This window comes from Stegostoma tigrinum, chromosome 1 (genome assembly GCF_030684315.1).
Source record: "Stegostoma tigrinum isolate sSteTig4 chromosome 1, sSteTig4.hap1, whole genome shotgun sequence".
In the NCBI taxonomy this organism is placed as follows: Eukaryota; Metazoa; Chordata; class Chondrichthyes; order Orectolobiformes; family Stegostomatidae; genus Stegostoma; species Stegostoma tigrinum.
In genome coordinates, this window is record NC_081354.1 from 140,919,444 (window position 1) to 140,942,627 (window position 23,184).

The 23,184-nt window shown below is 41.2% G+C and overlaps 1 protein-coding gene across 5 annotated transcripts in view; it reads right to left on the minus strand.

Moving 5' to 3' along the window:
• Positions 1 to 2,414: 2,414 nt before the first annotated feature.
• The window catches only part of zfr (zinc finger RNA binding protein), a 93,365-nt gene continuing 72,595 nt past the window's right edge, over positions 2,415 to 23,184 (minus strand). For all 5 annotated transcript variants that reach the window (XM_059649085.1, XM_059649083.1, XM_048528043.2 and 2 more), the window contains 3 exons: positions 16,958 to 17,069; positions 14,149 to 14,246; positions 2,415 to 3,467 (listed from right to left, as the gene is read on the minus strand). In XM_059649085.1, the coding sequence (XP_059505068.1) occupies positions 3,282 to 3,467; positions 14,149 to 14,246; positions 16,958 to 17,069 (396 nt within the window). In that variant the 3' untranslated portion in view covers positions 2,415 to 3,281. The remainder of the gene's footprint in view (positions 3,468 to 14,148; positions 14,247 to 16,957; positions 17,070 to 23,184) is intronic.

Sequence of the window (23,184 nt, forward strand, 5' to 3'; positions counted from 1 at the left end):
CAGAAGCAGCACAGGAATAATTCCAAATCAGGACGGTGTTTGGGTTGGATCATCATTCCTTCACTCTTGCAAGTCAAAATCCTAGTACTCCCTTCCTAACAGAATTGTGGGTGTCCCGACATCTGAAGGACTACAGCTCAAAGCAGTCAGCTTCTCCAAAGTAACTAAGTGCAGGAAATAAACACCAGCTCAGCCAGCAATACCTTGCCCCCACCTCAAATAAAATTCAGATTGCTACCTAAATATTGTAGCTGTTTTGGAATGTCAAAGGGCACAGTCAGTTCGAGCACAAGACTGGAATGAATCAAATTCACTGGAGCCTGGCATGTGTGATGCTGGCGACCTCAGGTGGCCAAGACACAACATCCATTTGGCATCCCAGGGGGATATCTCCAAAGGCTTCCAAACAGTTTTTTGCACCTATGTGCTGGACTCTCCAGTGTTCAGGAAGGGAATATTTGTGATGCCACCTTCTTCCATTGGTTAACCATCCATCACTACTTGACTTCACAGCCAAAAGATGATCAATTAGTTGTGGGATCACACTACCTCCATTTTTTAGATAGCATTCAATTAGGTCTGGGTCTGAGCTTCAGTACATTAAAACCTCATTATTAGGTATTTCTATCCTGCTGGTCCTGCACTCTTCATTCAACCAGATTTGATCTTTAGCTTGATGATCGTAGTACAACGGGGGTCATGGGGTTTCAGATCACAAGACTAAATCACACCTAGCTCTTGCTGAAGGCCCATAAATACCTTATGGATGCCCCACTTTTGAGTTGTTAGGTCTGTTTGAAATCTGTCCCATTTAGCACAGCATAGGTACCACACAGCAGAGGGTATCCTAAACAGGAAGTCAGGTCTGTGTCCATCCAGTCTCAAATTGGGCAGCACAGTGGCTAGCACTGCTGCTCACAGCATCAGGAACCCAGGTTCAATTCCACCCTTGGGTTACTGTCTGTGTAGAGTTTACATGTTCTCCCCGTCTGCATGGGCCTCTTCTGGGTGCTCTGGTTTCCTCCCACAGTCCAAAGATGTGCAGGCTAGATAGATTGGCCATGCTAAATTACGCATAGTGCTCAGGGATGTGTAGATTAGAGGAATGGGTCTGGGTGGGAAGCTCCGAGGGTCAGTGTGGACTTGTTGGGCCGAAGGGCCCATTTCCACATAGTTTAGAATCTCTACAAAGAAACAGATATCTGTGACAGGTAGACTGATAAAGTTGAGTTCAAGTAGGCTCATTTCCCCACCACCAGACAGACTCAGTCCATCAGCTATATTTTTTTTTTAAAAAACTTGGCCAACCTGACCAGTTATGGTTCCACTAAACCACTCTTGGGGGTCATGGACAGTGAAGTCTCCACCAGAGAACACTGTGTATCCTTACCATCCTCAGGGTTTCATCCAATTGGTGTTTGAGGTGGAGCAGTGCTGATACATCAGCTGAGGGCATTCAGGAGTAATCAGCAGGATGTTTCCTGGTCCATGTTGGACCTGATGTCATGAGAACTCATGGGGTCAAGATTCAATATTACAACATTACCCCTGATGAATCTGTACTGCTGGTGTGCTAAAACATACCCAGGTATGGCAATGTTCATTTTTGGGACATAATCATACTCACTGAATCATGACATACAGATGTTACCCTCTCCAAATTTTGCAACAAGCCTCCATGTCGGTAATAAAGACTTTGGAGAGGTGACTAGGCTCCATTTGTTTTTGACTTTGTCGCAGTCAATACAACTGATTGGATTGACAGACCATTTCAGAGGATATTTTGGAGTCAATGATGTTGCTACAGTCTCAAGAGTGGTGTGTATCAGGTAACCTTCCCTACAAGGAATTAATGAACCAGGTTAGTTTCCACAGATTCATGGTTAACCTTTTAATTCCAGATTTAATAACTGAATCTCTATTTAGAATTCTGGGCAACTTGAGAAAACCACTGTTTTAAGTAGGAACCACAATGGCCAAAATGTCATGTCACAAGAGTATTCAGCACACGTTTTGTCAATCCTGTTGTCAGCTGTGATGTATCTATGCCCATCACTTGCAATCAATTTAAATTTCACAAAGTAAACAATTATTGCTGGTAGATTTTCTGTAATACATAAAGCAGTTATTTCAAAACTGTTTTTCTTCTAAGAATAGCAACTGATCACAAAAAAGGCTATAGAAATTTAAGAGGTATTGTAGGACACCATACACTGCCAATTAGTTAATTACCTCCCTATAAGACAAAAATATAACTTTATTTTGCTGCACATCATCTGGAATTTTTACTTTGAATACTTAATCACAAGAGTTACTTAAATTTTACACATTCAATATGCTGATGGCACTACTGGACAGTCCAAAACGCAGGAAGTGCAAAGATCAAAACTTAAGCAACACAAAACATGAAAATATAATGTCCTCTAAGTTTTATTGATGCAGTAAGAAGTGACAAAGTATACATCGGGGGACAGTTCAACTTCAATTACAACAGAACTGTTCATCACATCAACTGCATACAAGCATATAGGTACTACTTTCTTAAACCATATAAAACAACTACACATCATCCTTACCACTGAAAAACAAAACAAAACATGGAAACTGTTAGTCTTATAAAATCATTGCTACAACACAAACCTCCAAGGCTACAGCTCAGTCATGCAAGCAGATGTACTAGAATGACTGTAAAAGCACTGCATTAAAATTGCTGGCAAGCCCATACACAGAACTGCATTTTTTATGCTGATGGACAGCTGACAAGAAACTAACAAACCAAAGAAACTGATTCTTATTCACATTCATCTTTATACTTCACAGAGAAGTCACAGATTCTACAAAAGCACACATTTAGTTGAACTGAAGTTGCAGTATTGAGTTGCAAGTGCTTAGAAGCACTGCTATCTATGGTATATTGCAGACTCTACATGGCCCTCCATCCCTTTTTTAATGTTTTAAACCAGATGCAAGTTGAAAATAATATGGGTATCTGTTTACATTAGAATCGCTAAGTGTATAAAATTGGTTTTGTGCGAACAATTAGACAAATGATGTAAAGGTTAAGTAGTTCTCAATAAATGTCACAAATGGGACCATTAACAATCGGTTTACATATGCTGAAACAACATGCCATTTAAGTGTAAAGCAGATGAGTACTTTATTTACATTTACCATAGCTATTTTTAAAATAAATCAAAACTTAGAAAATCAGACATTGCTTTCTGCCAAGTTCACAGAAAGTCAACAATGTATTAACAATCTGGAGTACAATGTATAATCATTTAAAATTCCCCACTATCAAAATCTTTTTTATCCTTCTTTCCCTCTGCTTCCAATCCATCAGTGCCATCACTGTTGTCCCTCCTCCTCTTGCGGTTACGAACATTGAAACGTGGATTAATCTGAGGTAATGGATCCATTCCAAGGACTTTGTGAATCTGACGGAATGCTACTAATCTCAAAGCAAACTGTAGAATGGAGAGAAAAAAACAAATTATGGTTTTAATCTACTCACTAAATGTATTAAGCTTTATATCTATTCTAAAAAATAAATGTTGTGCAGAACAAGATATAGTGCTCCTGAGATGCTGCTTGGCCTGCTGTGTTCATCCAGCCTCACATTTTATTATCTTGGAATTCTCCAGCATCTGCAGTTCCCATTATCTCTTATAAAATTTTCAATTTGTATTTATGTAATGCTTTAAATGCAGGAAACAGCCCAAGCATAAAATGCCAAAACTTAAAAGCAAGACAAAGAGGAGGCATTAAGAGTGAAATTCATGAAACATTGTCTAAAGCCTAAAAATATTACACTTTGTCAAACAGGTACATGGGATGACAGCAAAGAAACTTGGAGTTGCAGAAATGATGGTTTACCCTGTATTGCAATGAATTCTACCTTGAGCACTAATCCACAAATAAACAAACATTTTCTCACTATAAAGAATTTGTATAAAGCAGAACATGTCTTTGTCTGGTCTTATTCACTGACTAAGCAAGGAGGCCAATGGTCACATCAGTTCTCAATATAGATGATACAGAAGATCCAATGATCAATAACTGACAGCAGAGTATACATACTAAGTTCTAAAGTATTTATCTTTCAGACAATGGCAATAAGTTGTTTTACGAATCATCTACAGACTTCCCCAAATAATGTGAACATTTTTAAAATTATAAATCTTGAAGCATTTTCTTTCCTGATTGCAAATCTGGAACACATATAGCAAAACAGATCATTAAATATAAGAATATTTAAATATTCTCAACTTTGTTCTCTTGCTCCATATCATTATAATCCAGAGACTGAATCAATTATGTAGCTGAGAAATCCACAAGTTCTGCAGACAACTATTCTTCTATGTTTGTCAAAGCATACTAGGCATTTGCTAATGTGGAGAACAGTGACACTGGACTTCAAGCGAGACATAGCGCAGAAGGCAGACAGGTAGGTCAAGAAATTAATACAGAACTGACAAAACTTGCATTTCACAAATCTGAAGAAAATTGACAAAGGAATAAACATTCATTCACCTGTTTATAAAGGTTTTAGAAATCAGAAGAGAGGGCAGAATTGAAAGATAAGAACAGGAGAGTTTCAATGAACTTGAATTTAAGAGGTTGGAACATGGGAGATTTTAGACAAGAACACAGGTCTGGGAGACAACTGAATCATTGACTCGGGTTTTGATAATAGAAGAGCTGAAGTAGGATCAGGTGAAGTACTGAATTTGTGGGATGGAGAAGATATGCAGAAATAGCTCAATTGCAAAATAGAAAGACAGATGCTGTATGAATTGTCAGGTTTAACCCATTGCAACAATCACAAAAGTAGAAAAATTAACTTAAAGTGTGAGGCTGAATGAATACAGCAGGCCAAGCAGCATCTCAGGAGCACAAAAGCTGACGTTTCGGGCCTAGATCCCCCTTTTCTGTTGAAGGGTCTCAGCCCAAAATGTCAGCTTTTGTGCTCCTAAGATGTTGCTTGGCCTGCTGTGTTCATCCAGCCCCAAGCTTTATCTTGGATTCTCCAGCATCTGCAGTTCCCATTATCTCCAGAAAAATTCAGTCATGGGCAAATATGATAGTTGCAGTCTTCCAAATATTTAACAGAAGGAAAATGGAAGTTCTTTTTAGTAACCTGTTCAGAACTTGGAAGCCCTTCCAAATATTGGTGCTGCACACCATTCTCGGGCAGATTTATGCTTTAAAAATCGGTAGTTAAAACAAAATACCAGTGTTTCAAATGAGAGGAAATTGAACTTCAAGATTACAAAGTGGACATTCCAACTGAGCTCAATCACATTAATAGATGCAAAACTTAAATACAAATTCAAAAGGTAAGATGCGGCATTGATTAAAATACAAGGAGAATAAACTGTATTTGAAGATTATAGAAAAGATTTTTACTACTTCACTGCATAGCACAAAGAAAATGAGGCAGTGATTTAGCATGCATAAAGTATAAACATCTGTTCAATAAAGACATGCTAGTAAGTTTAAAAGGGGACTAAAAATGAGGAGCGTGAATGATCCCTGCCGCTAAAAAAAAAACTGGTCCAAAACTAACTCATCAACTACAGTATAAATAAAACAAGTGGAGTGAGTGCAAGTGATAATAATCATTAATAGAAGATGAAACAGTTTCATTGGAATTGCCAATTTTTAAAAATCTTTTAACAGTTTGGTAAATTGGGCAAATTTGTAACAAGAGTTGCAGCTCTCACTTGTGGATATAAAAGATTTTGTGTTAATATTATAGGAAAGATGTGGATGCTTTGGAGATGGTTCAGAGGTTTACCAGGATGCTGCCTGCACTGGAGGGCTTATCTTATCAACAGAGGTTGACTGAGCTTGGACTCTCTTCATTGGAGAAAAGGAGGAGGAGGAGAGGGGACCTAATTGAGGTATACAAGATAATGAGAGGCATAGATAGAGTTGACAGACAGAGACTACTTCCCAGGGCAGAAATGGCTAGCACGAGGGGTCATAGTTTTAAGCTGGTTGGAGGAAAGTATTGAGGGGATATCAGAGGCAGGTTCTTTACACAGAGTTGAGAGAGCATGGAATGCGTTGCCAGCAGCAGTTGTGGAAGCAAGGTCATTGGGGTCATTTAAGAGACTGTTGGACATGCATATGGTCACAGAAATTTGAGGGTGCATACATGAGGGTCAATGGTCGGCACAACATCGTGGGCTGAGGGGCCTGTTCTGTGCTGTACTGTTCTATGTTCTAATATGTATCAATTGGTATGAACTAAGTTAGGGCACAGCGATATTATCCTTTGTGCAAAATTATAAGTTAGTAAGGATGCGACTTCAGTGAGGAGGTCACTAATCAGATTATGGATTAGTTTCCTCCAGTTATAATTTCTCCATCGTGATGGAGGCTTGGTTGAAAAATTTGAGACTTTGGCATTCCTCACTGAAAAGGACAGCTGACACTATCAAGTTCAGATGCTGTAAATAGAATCTTGCATCTCTTTAAGAGAGTATATTCGAACAGCACAACAGCAAAGTGACTGTTGAAATGCCCAGACATGATTTTTTTTCAAAAAGGACAGTGACTATGAAGTAAATCTTGCGCTGGACCCTCATACCCATCTTCACTTATAAAATATTAGTACTCCCAATACATCTTCCCTTGCCCTAAACGGAGGATTCCCACTCACCGAGATTGACAGCACCCTTGCGGTGTAGGCCAAAGTGATCTTGACCATATCATTTCCTGCATTTTGCTTTAACTGTCTCTCCCACAACTACCATTAAGGTTTTTCCTTTTCTTCTCCTTCATACTCCATTAAACTCCATATTCATAGGATCACAATTACTTTTCCACCAATCCAGCGGAATAAATGAATTCTCTCCTGTCTCAGCATTCCTACAATCATTACCACTATGAAAAAAAAGTATTGAGCAAACTACTGGGATCAAAGGAAGGCCTGATGACCTACACTGTACATTAAAAGAAGTGGCAGCAGAGACCATGGATTCACTGATTATGATATTCCAAAATTCCTTGGATGCAGGAATGGATCCAGCAGTTTAGAAAAATGCTAATATTCAAAAGAGACCAAGACAGAAAGTAACTAACTACAGCCATTTAGTTTTAAGTGAGTCATTGGGAAATTGCTACAATCCGTTACTGTGAAAGTAATAACACGACATTTGGAACTGCACAAAACTAGTATATAGCAGGCAATAAGGAAGGCAAATGGAATCTTGGCATTTGTTGGTAAAGTAAAGTAAGTGAACACGAAAGGAGGGAAGTGTCGCTGCAACTGCACAGGGTATTAGTGAGACCGCACCTGGAGTGCTGTTTACAAATTTGGTCGCCTTACTTGGGGAGAAATGTAGCTGAACTACAGGCAATTCAGTGCAGACTCACTAGGTGGACTCCAAAGATGAGGGGGCCATCTTACGAAGACACGTTGAGCAGTTTCGGCCTGTACTCTCTGGAGTTTAGAAGAATGACAGGTCATCCAGGTGGGCAAGATAACATGCTCAAAATTAGCATGATTAGCAAAGTGTATATATAGAAAGGATGCTTTCTCATGTGGGACAATCTAGAATGAAAAATTCAAGCTTTAGCAGAAGGGGTACCAGATTTAAAACAGAGACAGAGACAAAGAGAAATGACTTCTCCAAAAGGACTGTGAATCTATAGAATTCACTACCCTAGAGAGCAGTTAACATTAGAACAGTGAGGGTCAGTGGTTAGCACTGCTGCCTCACAGTGCCAAGGACCCGGGCTCGATTCCAGCTTTGAGCAACTGTCTATGTGGAGGTTGCACATTCTGTGTCTACATGGGTTTCCTACCATAGTCCGAAGATGTGCTAAAATTGCCCGTAGTGTTCAGGGATGTTTAGGTTAGGTGGGCTAGACATGGGAAATGCAGGGGAAAGGGAATGGGTCTGGGTGGGATGCTCTTCGGAGGGGTGGTGTGAACTTGTTGGGCCAAATGGCCTGTTTCCACACTGTGGGGACTATGCTTCTAAATTTAAAAGAGGAGGAGATAAGATATATTTTTAACTAGTAATGGGCTAAAGGGCTATGGAAAGCGGCCAGGAAAGCGGCGTTGAAGCTGAGATGAGATCAGCCATAACTGTATCAAACGATAGAGGAGGTTTGAAGGGGTGAATTGCCTATTCGTCATTCTTATGGCCTCGAGCAAGGTGTGACACCCTGGCCTACCCCTCAGTTACGTCCATCACCACACTCCTTTCCCATGGGGCCTTTCCACGCGTGCAGGAGATATGACATCTGTCCTTTTAACCTCATCTGTTTGCACAATCCAAGGCTCAAAAAATATTCAAATTGCATCCCACTTGAATTGTACCACTACACCAGCTTCACCACCAATACAGAGGTAGTAGTGTACATCAGCCACAAAACACACTGCAGTATGTCACCATGGATTCCTTGAGAGCATTTTAAAAAACTACATCCTCAGTGCCTTAGACATACAAAGTCAGAGATCCACAGGAACAATACCATGTTCTCATCCAAACCAAACACCACGGAGACTTGGAAATGGATCGAAATCCTGCAACTTACTTCCTGACAGCATCATGAGTATACTACACTTAAGGACTGCAGCAGTTCAAAAAGGTAGCTCATGCATTACAATATTTATGAAATATGTATATCATGGGTTGGGCAAGCATTAATAGCCCACTTTTAGATCCCCTCAAGGAGATCGTGGTAAGCTTCCTCTTGAATCACTGTAGTCCATGTTGTGTAGGTGACCCAGAGCATTCTTAGAGTGAGATACAGGATTTTGACCCTAAGATTGGAGGAACAGCAATATATTTACAAGACAGAATGGTGAGTGGCTTGGAAAGGAACACATGGTGGTAATTCCTATGTATCTATTCTCCTTGTCTGTCTAGATAGAAATTGTCTTGGGTTTAGAAGGCATTGTCTGAAGTGTTTTGCTGAACTTCTGCACCGCATCTTCTAAAAAGGTACACACTGCTACTACTGAGCATCAGTGGTGGACATTTTTGGGTGTAGCCAAGCTAGAGGACTGCTTTGTCCTGGATGACGTGAAACTTGAGGTGTTATCACCCTCTCAGGCAAAGAGAGAGTATGCCATTACACATCTGATATGTGCATTGAGGATAGGTTTTGTGGAATCAGGTAAGCTTCATGCTGCAAGACCTGCAGTTGTAGCCACAATATTTACATAGCTAATCTAGTTCAGATTCTGGTCAATGGTAGCCTCCAGGATGATGACAACAATGGTGTTCTAGTCCACAAGCCACGTAAAAGTAGTATGCACGTACAGCAAGTCATTAAAGCAGCTAATGGAATGCAATCCTTTATTACGAGAGAGAGTGAACATAGAAATGAGGACATTATGCTTCACTTAAACAGGGCACTGGCAAAGCCACCTTAAATATTGTGCAGTGTTGGTCTCCTTATTTAAGGAAGGACGTAAATACATTTGATGTTGGTAAGACAAGGTTTACTAGATATACAGCTAACATGTATATGTTGTGTTGTCAAGAAATGATGGACAGATTGGGCTTGTTTCCACTGGAGCTCAGAAGAATGAGGCATTAGTTATAGAGTCAGAGGTAAACAGCATGGACGCAGGCCCTTTGGCCCAACTCATCCATGCTGAGAAGGGTGCCCTAAATCGAACTAGCCCCATTTGCTTGTGTTTGACCAATATCCCTCAAATCTTTCTATCCAGGTACCTGTCTAAATGTCTTTAAATGTTTTAATTGGACCTGCCTCAACAACTTCCTCTGGCAGATCATACATGAACCAAACCCTGTGGAAAAAGCTGCCCCTCAGGTTCCTCTTAAATCTTACCCCTCTCACCATAAACCTCAGCTAATCACCTTATCTATGCCTATCATGATTTTATAAACCTCTAAGGTTACCCCTCAACCTTCTACACTCTAAGTCGTCCCAGACTGTCCTCATAACTCAAACCATAACTCTTAGTAACATCCTCAAGTCTTTTTTGCACCCTTTCTAGTTTCCAGACTTGCACACAGTACTCCAAACGTGGTCTTACCAATGTCTTGTACAGCTGTAACATGACATCCCAACTCCTGTACTCAGTGCTCTGACTGATGAAGCCAAGCGTTCCAAATGCCTTCTTCACAGCCCTGTCTACCTGTAACATCACTTTCAAGGAATTATGTTTCTTTCAGTGTCTGAATGGTCCTGAACACCTGAATAGCCTGACAAAAAGAACATGAAAAAGATGGCTCCTCGTGTGGGGAAATTCAGATCTGTAGGTTACTGTTTAAAAACCAGAACGGGGTGGGGAATTTTATGAAGGGATAGGAGGAGAAATTTCTTCTTTGAGGGTTGTGCAATTTCAGAACTCTGCTTCAGAAGTGGTTGGAGGGGGTGTCTTGAACATTGTTAAGGCAGAAATAGACCGATTTCTTCTGAGGAGTTACTGCAATATGAAAAAAATGAGCCACGACCTTAAATTGAGAAGCCAAATGGAGTAGTTCTATTCTTGATTAGCAAGTCCTTATGATCTCCATGTCCATGCTAGTGATGCCTGCACCCCATGAACAAATATTTAAAAAAGCAAAATGACTTTTACTTCTATCTATTATACTGTATTTATTGCTCACATAAGCATCTCCTCTATAACTGGGGATCTCAAATGCAGACCGGGTTTAGGTCATGCACTGGTTCAGATGTCAAGTGAAACCCTGGGCTTCCTATTGCCTGCCATTTGAATTCTCGACTTTGCCCTCACTCCGACCTTTCTACCACCGCCTGCCATAATGTTCCAAAGAAACTCCACTTAAGATTGAGGCACAGAGTTTCAACATTCTCCAGGGAACTTTTACCACCTTTGCGATCAACAATGACAAATTCTGATTTCTGCCCTCACTGTCATTTATTTTTCGTTGTTGGTTTATTCTCTTCTCTGCCTGGTTTCTATCTTTTCCTCTTGCTTTGACTTTCAGCCAGCATATGTACAGCATCCAAACAATTTTTGTTTTTTTTACATAATGTTCCCATTCAGGACAACAATACTGTACAAGCAATCCATTTAGCCCACAGCCTATTCAGACATTCCAAAAGTGGTAGCAGCAGAACCAGGCCATTTGGCACATCAGGCATTTCCTGCTACTCAATATAATGGCTTACCTGATAATTCTCAATGCTGGCCTTTTCCCCCACATCCCCAACTGCCTTGTTGTTTAAAAATCTGCCTGTACCAGCCCTGAACATGCATAATAATACAGCCTCTACAGACCAGAGCTAACAAATTCCATAGATTCACCACCTTGAGATAAAAATTCCTCATCTCTTAAAAGAGAGACCCCTTACTCAGAGATTAAGGCCTCTGGTCCAAGGTTCTCCCATAATGGGAATCAACCACTCAGCATTTGCCCTGTCAAGCCTCCTAAACATTTTATTTTCCAATGAGATAATATCTCATTTTGCTAAACTCCAAATGACTACAACCACAACCTACTCAATCTCTTCTTACAATGTCTTCATACCTGGGATCAATCGAGTGAACCTTCTCTAGACTGCCACTAAGTCCAGCATATCTTTCCTTAGGCAAAGTGATAAAACTGTTCACAGTATTCCAGGTATGGTTGGAGTGGTGCCTTGCACAGTTTTAGCAAGACTTCCCTACACTTCCAGATTAAAACAAAACTGCTGGTGCTAGAACCCAAGGTAGCCAAACAGGAAGCTGGAACAACAGAGCAAGCCAGGCAGCATCTGGGAGGTAAGCAGAAGTTGTCTTCTTTTCTTTCTCTTTTCCTCCAGATGCCGCCTAGCTTGTTGTGTTCTTCCAGCCTCCTGTTTGTCTTCCCTATTCTTAGATTCCATTGCCTTTGAAATAACGGCCAACAGTTCATTGGCCTTCCCTATTTCCTGCTGAATCACTGAATCTGATGAACTTGGATATTAGTTTTCTTCTGGTTCATGTATTAGGACCTGTGTTCTGCAGTCTCCCTCAATTTAATAATATTCAGCTCTTTTATTCATCCTTCCAAAAGTTCATAGCCTTACAAGTCTCCGCACTATAGTCCACCTGCCAAAGGTTTTGTTCCTTCAAATTGTTTGCAGTCCTCTGCAGACTCCTAGTATCATCCTCACCACTCACCTTCCCATCTATTTTTGGTGTCAAAAACTTGGCAATAGTATATTCACTCCCATCACTTAAGTTGTGAGTATATATTGTAAGTAACTGTGGCCGCAACACTCATTGTTCTGGCATTCCACTTATATACAGAATGCCTGAAAGTGACCACTTTACCCCAATTCTCTGCCTTCCTTTAGTTAGCCAATTCTTTATCTGTGCCAACACAAAGTTTTCAACACTTAACATCATGGAGTTGTCATTATCATTACCACAAAAGGTAAAATTTAAAAATTCAATATGGGCACAATGTCATTCCCACATAGGGTTTGTGACAATGTTGGGTTGTCCACAGTTATGACATGAAGAAATAAGAATAAGATTTTAAACTTTTTGCTGACAGCAAAAGAAAGAAAATTATAGCAACCAGCAAGATATTAACGGAAGTAAACAGTACTGTTTTAGATTGTGAACTCAGGGATTGGTTTAGTATTTTGGATGTTCACAAAGATGCACCAGTTGTGAAACAACTGACTGATCAAGACTTTGGGCAAATAGTACTACAGTCAAATAAAACCCAAGATGCCAGTGATTGGTGAAGATGCAGAAAGAATTTTCATCAATAAATACATTCAGTTGGTCACAGAAGTTACAGCTGCATTGGTTTCATTTCAAATCAAGAGCATTGACAGGTTTGTGGACATAACGGAAAATCAAAATATATTAGATAAACAAAGCTGCAAGATTGATTTAAGAAGAAGATAGTCAAGGGAAGTATCTGTACAAATACAATAATCCTATGACAGAACAGTGTCTTGATGGTTACAATTAGAAGTATGCACAACAGAAATGCCTTTTCATCAGTTACTACCTTAAGGATAGAAGATGAGGCGGCGAGAGTAGAGGAAGGAGTAATTTAAAAACTCCCACTTGACCCAGCCTCACCTTCCTTTGGTCTGGCACATTTTCTGGTCCAGCAAAAACCTGGTCCCGAGGTTGCAAGATCAGGGAGGTATACCCTCTTTATCCCTATTCCCTAGCTGTTAATACAATGCTCTGTGCATGCTCATAAATTAGGCTCGTGAAGTTGAACGTTTTCCTGTGCTAAACACTTACAAGATACCTTATAAATTATCTACTGGATGTCTCACATTTAAAGCCTTCCTTGATATCATCTACTAGTCCCTACTAATCTCAAGCAGGATTCCACTTCTGAAAAAACTGATTCTGTCTGATTACACTATGATTTACTAAATGCACTGTTAAGATATTATTAATGGATTCCAGAAATTTCCCAACAAACGACATCATGTTAATTTGCCTGCATTTCCACCGCTTTCTATTTCCACCTTTTCTTGAAAGGCAGTTAACCTTTTACTCCACTGGATACTCCAAGACCTGGGAAGTTAAGCATTATGCATTGACAAAAACTGGCTGTCCCATAATTGATTTAGAGTGGGCTTCTGTCTCCATCTGGGAGAAAATTTCATCCTCGAGAACTACTGGTCAATCTGGTAGGGGCTACAGGCAGCAAAGGAAGGAAAACCATGAAAAGCCAGAATGCCGAGGGCACGTAGTTTTTATACATATTAAATGTTAAAGGGCCTATGAGTTATGAATTTCCCCATCTGGATGACTGATGCAAGGCAGGACAACTGTACCATAACATAAGATGTAGGAGCAGAATTAGACTATTCAGCTCAGCTATTTGACCATAGTCAATATGTTCCTCAACCCCACTCTCTTACCTTTTGCCTGTCATCCTCGATACCCCACCCCCAACTCCAATCCTTGAACAAAAGATTACTTTAACTTTGAAAGAACTTCCCTCTGGTACAGTCTGCACTAAAATGGTTAAAACGTTTGTGACCATTCAATTGTGAACACATTTCTTAAAAATAACTGTCGGCTGAAACAAATACCCTCATTACACAGCAGCAGACAAGAAAACATAATTTAATTACTTTTACAGTCAAGGACAGGTTTCTGCAAGTACTAACAGCAATTTCTTGTCAATTTTTTAAACTTATCATACAACATAACGGACCTGGTTATGGGAGTCATACCTGTGCACTAGCTGTGATATCTTCCCGTTGTTGTACAGTAACTGAATTCAGTGTATCACTAGGGTTCTTTTCACAAGGATCATATAGTCCAGGACCACCTGAAATACAGTTAACAAAAATAATATCGCTATAACTTTTAGAATTACTCCCAAATATCCTTTGCTGCTTCATCACTTTATAAAGACAAGCATCTACTAAATTGAAATTATTTCACCCAGACAGTCTGCGGAATTCTGTCAAAGTGGTTGAGGCCAAAACATTCAATGTTTTCAAAGAGTTACATATAGTTCTTGGGGCTAAAGGATCAAATGCTGTGGGGAGGAGGGGGTGAGCTGGGTACTGATTTGCATGACATTGATCATATTAAATAGTGGAGCAGGCTCAGAGGGCCTATGGATCTATAGATCAAGGCCAGTTCAATGCTAGATGCAATGTACAGATGTGGCAACAAAGTCAAACTAATGAGAGGCGTCGCGAGAATCAGTGTTGGGACTACAACTATTTATAATTCATGTTAATAACCTTGAAGAAGTGACAAAGTACACACAAATTTGAAAGGGCAAATCTGTTGAACAAAAGAAAAAAGTAGGTAAGGAAACTAGATGCACGATGACAATGCCTGCAGAGAGATAAGGTAGGCTAACTGACGGACAATAATTTTACAGATGGTGTAAGTTAATCACTTTGATGATGAAAATAGAAAAGCAGGTTATTAAATGAACAGAGATTGCACAATGTGGCAGTACATGAGGTATCAAGGAAGTCCTTGTACAAGGATCACAAAGTTAGAATGCAGGAATGCAAGTGATTAGGAAGACAAATGGAATGTTGGTCTTTACTGCAAAGGGAACAGAGAACAAAAGCAGAGAAGTCTTACTACAACTATGCAGGGAGGTGTTGAGACTTTGCTGAGAGTACAGTGTACAGTTTTGGGCTTCTTATTTGAGGGGGGGCATGGAAGCAGTTCAGAGATAGCTGACCTGGTTTTCAAATGAGGAAAAATTCAGCAAGTTAGACCAGCTGGTGTTTGGAAAAATGAGGTTTGTTCATATTAAAACAAAATTCAAGGGAAGCTTACATAGTAATGATGTGTCCCCTTGTAGGAGAAAATAAAACTAGGGAATGTACTTTAAATTAAGGAATCTGCTTTCTGTTAATTGTTAATTGTTTGATTCTTTACTCCAGAAAGCAGTTGAGGCTGGGTCACTCAATCTGCTTAAGGCTGACATGGACAGATTTTTGGTCTGCAAGAGATTCAAACAGGAAGTGAAGTCAAGGTCACTTCCAGAACCATCATGCCTCATTAAATAGTAGAGCAGGTTTGACAGTATGAATGATTTATTCCTGCTCCTATTTCTTAAGATGTCTGAAATGAATACGTGAGCCTGATTTGTTTTGGGTAATGAGCAAACTACAGCACTTGGTATAACACGACATCACAAAAACAACATTTTAGCTGCACAGGGACAATCTGCTGTCCTCAACTATAGAGTTCCACGTACTCCTGAGAACTGATTTAAGCATGCCTGAACATTTGATTTAGTGATCACATCTCAGCCGAGTACGAATGGTGAAACAAAAAGGTCAAGCAGACTGTTCTGGTTAACTTAAATACACATTAGACAGAATTTTGCCAGAATAATCAAATACTTTTGAGATATAGCAAATTCACTATTTGGCACATCATAAACAGTAAGCTTAGTAATGTTTGGAGAGGCTTTAGGCCTATGATCCCAAAAGCTCTTCACCAAGATACTGCATACCTCATGCCTGGGTCTGATGCAAACTAATTGACAGTCACATGTTACAACCACAGGTGATGTCTAATCATTGCGATCAATAAAAGAAAATTAGATGGTCTTTTAATATCTGACAGTTCCATGTTTCCAGAATCCTTGAACACTGAATTGAGGGAATATAGGTCCAACTAGTTACTATCAGCAGGATATAATTCCAAATTCCACAGTGGCATTCAAACTCCAAAACCTTTTGACAGTTAAGATGATTAGGGAAATCATGCATTGCTGCATTTGGTCATTAGAACAAGATGTGAAACTAGCTCCAGTTGAATTTGTGATGCGTTGACTGATTCAATCTTTTGACAAGCCTCCTTCTTCACTTCTCTCCTACATCTTGATGCTCTGTTTACATTTCTAACATTTCAGAATTAAATGTTCTTGCTTTATATTTCTATACTCAGAGGTGGATTATAATACCACATAAATGTAATTCAGGATGAAATCATTACCAATTGTCAACCGAAAAAATATGGACGGATGCAAACTAAAGGCTTTTTAAAAAATTTTTGATTCAGTTATGGGATGTGGGCGTCACTGGTGAGGCAACATTTATTGCCCATCCCTAATTGCCCAGAAGGCAGCTCAGAGTCAACCGCATTGCTGTGGGTATGGGGTCACATGTAGGCCAGACCAGGCAAGGATGGCAGTTTCCTTCCCGAAAGGACATTAATAAACCAGATGGGTTTTTCTGATAAATGACAATGAATTGATGGTCATCATTAGATTCTTAATTCCAGATATTTTACTGAATTCAAATTCCATCATCTGTCACAGCAGGATTTGAACCTGGGTCCCCAGAATGTTACCTGGGTCTCTGTATTAACAGTCCAGCGATAGTACCACTAGGCCATTGCGTCCCCAACCAGAAACAGCAGGACAATGGGATTCATAACTGGGAGAGACACAGGCTGAATTACTTTGTTTTGGCATCTATTGAACATCTAATCCCAAATGCTAGTGTTTGTTATGACTCTCTAAAATTGTTTTATTTAAAAATATGAAGAGCTTACCTGCTAAGAGTATTCCAGAAGCTACACATTCAAAAACTCTCCTCATGGCATCACCAGGGCTAAGTGGTCCTGAAGCACTGCTGATTACTTTCTCCACCAGCAACTCCATGGCCTACGTAGAGTGCACAAAACAACTAAGTCACAAAAGCCCATATACAAAAAAATGGCATTGGTAGGTGAAGAAAGTGGATGCTGAAAGTGGGGGTGGGGGGAGTGACTACAGTGGGGAGGTATGGGGTGGGAGAGGAGGGAGATGTGGGCTGGTGAGAAATAGGAAAGGGCAGGTGATAGTGGTATTTACAAAAAGCAGATTATTTTGCAACATTCCAAATTGCTCAGAATAAAGGGAGGCAAACACACTATCTCCCCAACCCCATCCCTCTCCAAGTATTCCAGGTTTCATTTAAAAATACCATAACTGGTTAAGAGATTTTTGCCTTTCGCACAAGGGGTTAAACCAAAGTTCCCAATGCTGGCTCAAGTGAATGTGAAAGATCCCATGAATTTGCAGATGAGAAAGGAGGACATGCTCAAAGTGCCCTATTGGAAGGCTGCATTATCACAGCAGATTCAAATGAGATGGAGAAACTGCAATCACAGAAGGTATAGCACTTGCCTTTTCACCTTCTCCAGCCTCAATGTTTAAGACATTAAATAACTTGGAGAAGCAGCATTTTACTTGTACTTCTTTCAATGAAGTCTACTGTATTCTCTGCTCCATACAATCTTCCTTAAATTGGCAAGATCAAATGCAGAGGTGATTGCTCTGTCTGAAAGAATGATGTGACCTGCTAGCTGCTTATTATTTCATTAAACCATGCTGACATTTCCATCCAGTGCCTGGTACAGATACAAAGTTCCTGAAGGAGAGAGACTTAATTTTCTGCACAGATACTTTACTGTCTCTAAAACAGAAGTCTTCACAGCATGACCATTAAGCTCCATTCTGATTAAAACGACCCCTGACTACGTCAATGATAACAAGGTGTAGAGCTGGATGTACACAGCAGGCCAAGCAGCATCATAGGAGCAGGAAAACTGACGTTTTGGGCCTAGACCCTTCTTCAGAAATCTGATGGTTTACCACCTTTCTGTGGCAGCAGGCTGTGTAAATAGAGTCCATGGAAGGAAGGATGGCACACCATCTTCTGGACAGAGCAGTTGCCATACCAGGCCATTATACATCTGGACAATATGCTTTCAGTGGTGCATCTGTAGAAGTTGGTGAGGAATGTTACGGACATGTCAAATTTCCTGAGCTGCCTGAAGAAGATGCGTTGTGCCTTCCTGACTGTTGCATTTACATGGGGAGTGCAGGACAGGTCGTCGGTTATTATCACTCTGAAGAACCTTATGCTCTTCATCTTCTCAATCTTTAAGTTCCGTTTTTGTAGATGGAGGAGTGTTCTCCTCCTTTCTTTCTGAGGTCATCGATCAGTTCTTCAGTTTTGCCAGCATTCAGGGAGATTGTCTTCATTGCACCACGTCACCAAGCCCTCTATCTCCCTTGGGTACTTGGACACGTCGTTCTAAGATATCCATCCCACTACGGTGGTGTTGTCGGTGAACTTGCAGATGGCGTCCGTTTGGAATTTGGCAACACAGTCGTAGGTGCACAGTGAATACAGTAGGGGATTGAGGACACACTGTTGGGGGTGGCTCCAGTGCTGAATGTTACTGTGTAGGAGGTGCAGTTACCTATCCTCACTGACTGTGGCCTAAGGGCCAGTAAGCTGAGGATCCAATTACAGAGGGCAGAGTTGACACCAGGTCATGCAGTTTTGAGATCAGTCTGGAGGGGATAATGGTGTGGAAGGCAGAGCTGTAGTCAACAAGCAGGAGTCTGATACAGAGAAAATCAGATCATAGAATCCCTACAGTGTGGAAACAAACCATTCGGCCTAACAAGTCCACACCGACCCAGCGTATTCCACCTAGGCCCATCCCGCAATAACCCACCTAATCTATACATCTCTAAACACTATGGACAACTGAACATGGCCAATCCACCTAGCCTGCACATCTTTGGATTGTGGGAGGAAACCGGAATACCCGGAGGAAACCTATGCAGACATAGGGAGAACATGCAAACTCCACACAGACAGGCACCCGTAAGGAGAATCAAACCTGGGTTCCAAGAGCCGAGGCAGCATGCTGCCCCTTTGTGCATCTTTGTTGTCCGCACGTTCCAGAGTTGAGTGCAGGGCTAGGGATACGGAATCCTCTGTGGATCTGTTATGTTGGTAGGCAAACTACAGGGGATCAAGAAAGGTTGGGAGACTGGAGTTGATGTGGGCCATGACCAACTTCTCAAAGCACTTCCTGATTATTTAAGTCAGGGCTACTGGAACGCACACTGCATGTGTTTTCTTGGTTAAGAGGATGATAACAGTCTTATTGAAGCAGGTGGGGACTTTGTAGCAGGGAGAGGTTGATCTGCACAAGATCTGAGTGCTTGTTCAGCTGGGAACACCGTCTGGACCCATTGCTTTGCTTGGGTCGACTCCCAGGAAGACCAATCTGACTTCTGAAACAGTGAGACAGGGAATGGGGCTATTGGGGCAGATGTCGCCACGCCTGTGGTATTCTGCTCAAACCAAGTGTAGAAAGCACTGAGCGCGTCATGGAGGGATGCGTCCTTGTTTGCTATCTTACACTGCTTCATTTTGTATCCCGTAATGTTGTTTAGACCTTGAATGAGATAGCAGGGGTCTACTTGGTAGGTCTGGGCCTCCAGCTTGGTCCAGTACTGCTTCTTGGCCTCCCTGACAGCTTCACAGAGGTCGTATCTGGATTTTCTGTTTTGGTCCGGGTCACCCGACTTGAATGCTGCACATCTGATCTTCAGTAGGGAGTGGATTTCCTGGTTCATCCAACATTGAGAGTTGGGGAACCCTCAGATTGACTTCTGCGGTACACACTCCTACCTGCATTTGCTAATGAAATTGGCAATGGTAACGGCATACTCACGTAGGTTTTCCACTGAACACCTGAATGTGGTCCAGTCCACTGAATCCTACGTACCACGACAGATCATCTCTGCCATCCTAACAGCAGTCAACATACCACCCCATGCGGATGTGATGAATGCCCGAGACGGGATTTACACCGCCACAAACACTGGAGATGAAATTTCCAGAGGCCCTATTCATTGTGGTCAGCAACTTCCACCAAACCAACCTCATGCAGGTGACGCTGAAATACAACCGACACATCTCCTGCCCCACCAGTGGACCACTGCTCCTTGACTAACAGCAGCACTCCCTTTTGTCTTTTGCTGAGCACTCCACTTGTCCCCCTTTGACATCAGTCTAAGAATCACTATTTCCCAGTCCCTTTCAGTTCTGAAGTCATATTCGACTCAAAACATAAACTGTTTCTCCCTCTCCACAGATGCTGCCATGCCAGCTGAATTTTTACAGCATTTTCTATTTGTCAGATATTTAGCAGCCACCTTATCTTGCTTTCATGAGAGTGCTATTAAAATACAAGTTTTTCTTCTAACCCTAACGATCCATCCTCTCATACTGAAGGCAGGGTTTCTCCACCTATTATGTAGCTAGTTTCTGTCATCCTGATGCTCAAAGTAATTATACTTTAAAGATCAGTTCATTAAATATCCTAGTGCCACTTCTGTTAGTGTGCTCTTCCATTGAATATTGGCATTGCCAGGTATCATTATTTGAAAGCATTTCTGCAATCAAGTGTGAAGGTGTTCTTTAGGCACAAATATATCTTTATTTTAAGTAGGTCATATTTAGGTTCACAAATTTACAGCTTCCACATAGATATTCCTTCATTAGAATAAACAAATCACACAAAAGTTCTGAATCAAAACAAAGCAAAGCAATCTCCAGCACAGCAAAAAGCTCTTCAACCCATCAAATTTGAACCGGTGAAAAGACAGGCACCTAATTATTCTAACCCCAATTTCCAGTAATTGGTCCAAAGCCTTGTATGGCTTGACTTCACAAGTGCACATCTAATTACTTCATAAATGATAGAACATAGAACAGTACGAGCCCTTCGGCCCACGATGTTGTGCTAAAATTTTACTCTAATCCTAAGGTCTATCCAACCACCAACACTACGATATACAATCATCCATATGCCTATCTCGTTGCCGTTTGAACGCCCCTAAATGATGCTGACTTCACTACCCTCTCCAGCAATGCATTCCAAGCCCCAACTACTCTGAGTAAAGAACCTACCTCTGACATCTCCCCTGTATCTACGTCCTTTCACTTTAACTATGGCCCCTCATAATAGCTAACCCCACCCTAGGAAAAAGTCTCTGGCTGCCCACTCTATCAATACCTCTGATCATTTTATACACCTCTATCAAGTCACCACTCACCCTTCGTCGTTCTAAAGAAAAAAGTCCTAGCTCTCTCAGCCTTTCCTCAAGACATTCCATCCATTCCAGGCAACATCTGGTAAATCTCCGCTGCACCGTTTCCAAAGCCTCTACACATCTTTCCTGTAACGAGGCAACCAGAACTGGACACAATACTCCGGATGTGGTCGAACCAGGCTTTTGTACAGGTGGAGTATAACTTCACGGCTCTTGAACTCAATCCCTCTATTAATGAAAGCTAACACACCATACACCTTCTTAAAGACTCTATCCACCTGGGTGGCAGCTTTGAGCATGAGCTGTGAACATGAATCCAAGATCCCTCTGCTCCTCCACACTGCCAAGAATCTTTCCGTTAACCCCGTACTCTGCTTTCAAGTTTGTCCTACCAAAATGAATCACCTCACACTTTTCAGGGTTAAACTCCATCTGCCACTTCTCAGCCCAGTTCTGCATCCCATCAATATCCCTTTGTAACCTAGAAAAGCCCTCTGCACTGTCCACAACACAACCCACCTTTTATATTGTCCGCGAACTTACTAACCCACCCTTCCGCTCCTACATCCAAATAATTTACAAAAATTGTAAACAGAAGAGGACCCAGAACTGATCCTTGTGGTACACCACTCATAACTGAGCACCATGTTGAATATTTTCTGTTCACTTGTCTTCTGAGGGTCAGTCAATTCTGAATCCAATCTGCCACATTTCCCCCATCCCATGTCTCCTTTACTTCTGCACCAGCCAACCATGAGGAGCCTTATCAAACACCTTACTTAAATCCATGTATACCACATCCACTGCTCCACGTTCAGCCACTTGTTCGGTCACTTCTTCAAAGAATTCAATAAGGTTTGTGAGGCATGATCTACCCCTCACAAATCCAGGCTGACTATCACAATTCAACCTGCGCCTATCCAAGTGATCATAAATCCTATCTCTCAGAGCCCTATCCAATAATTTGCCCTCCACTGATGTAAGACTAACTGGTCTGTAATTTCCAGGGTTATCCCTATTTCCTTTCTTGAACAAGGGAATGACGTTTGCCTCTCTCCAATCTTCTGCCACTATACCCATGGACAGTGAGGATGAAAAGATCATCGCCAAAAGCACTATGATCTCTTCCCTTGCTTCCCATTGAATCCTTGGATAAATCCCATCAGGCCCAGGGGACATATCTATCTTCAACTTTCTCAAAATTCCTAGCACATCTTCCTTACTAACATCGATCTTCCTTGGCCTACCAGCCAGCTTCATACTGTCCTCCTTTACAACTAGGTCCCTCTCAGTTGAGAATGCCGAAGGAAAGTATTCATTCGGGACCTCTCCCATCTCTTTAGGTTCTGTGCACAAATTCTCTTTACAATCCTTGATTGGCCCTACCCATTCTCTGGTCATTCTCTTATTCCTCAAAATGTTATGAAGGTTTACCAAAATATGTTGTCCCACATATTTATCAACAAAGGCATGTGATGGCTCAGTGATATTATCACTGGACTGTTAATCCAGAGTCACAGGCAATGTACTAGGGACCAGGGTTCAAATCCCACCATGGCAAATGGTGGAATTTCAGTTTTAAAAAGTCTGAAATTACCATGGCCACAGATCCAATGTCCAGTAGCCATGAATCCAAAAACCCATCGGGTTCACTGACATCCTTTAGGGGAAGGAATCTGCCATCCTTACCTAGTCTGGCCAACATGTGATGCCGAACCCACCGCAATGAGATTGACTCTTAATTATCCTCTGGGCAATTAAAGGGATGGGCAATAAATGCTGGCCTAACCAGTGATGCCCACAACTCTTAAATGAATTCAGGGGAAAAAAAATTAAGAGAACACAGCATTTATATTGAAGAGGTCCCAATCGC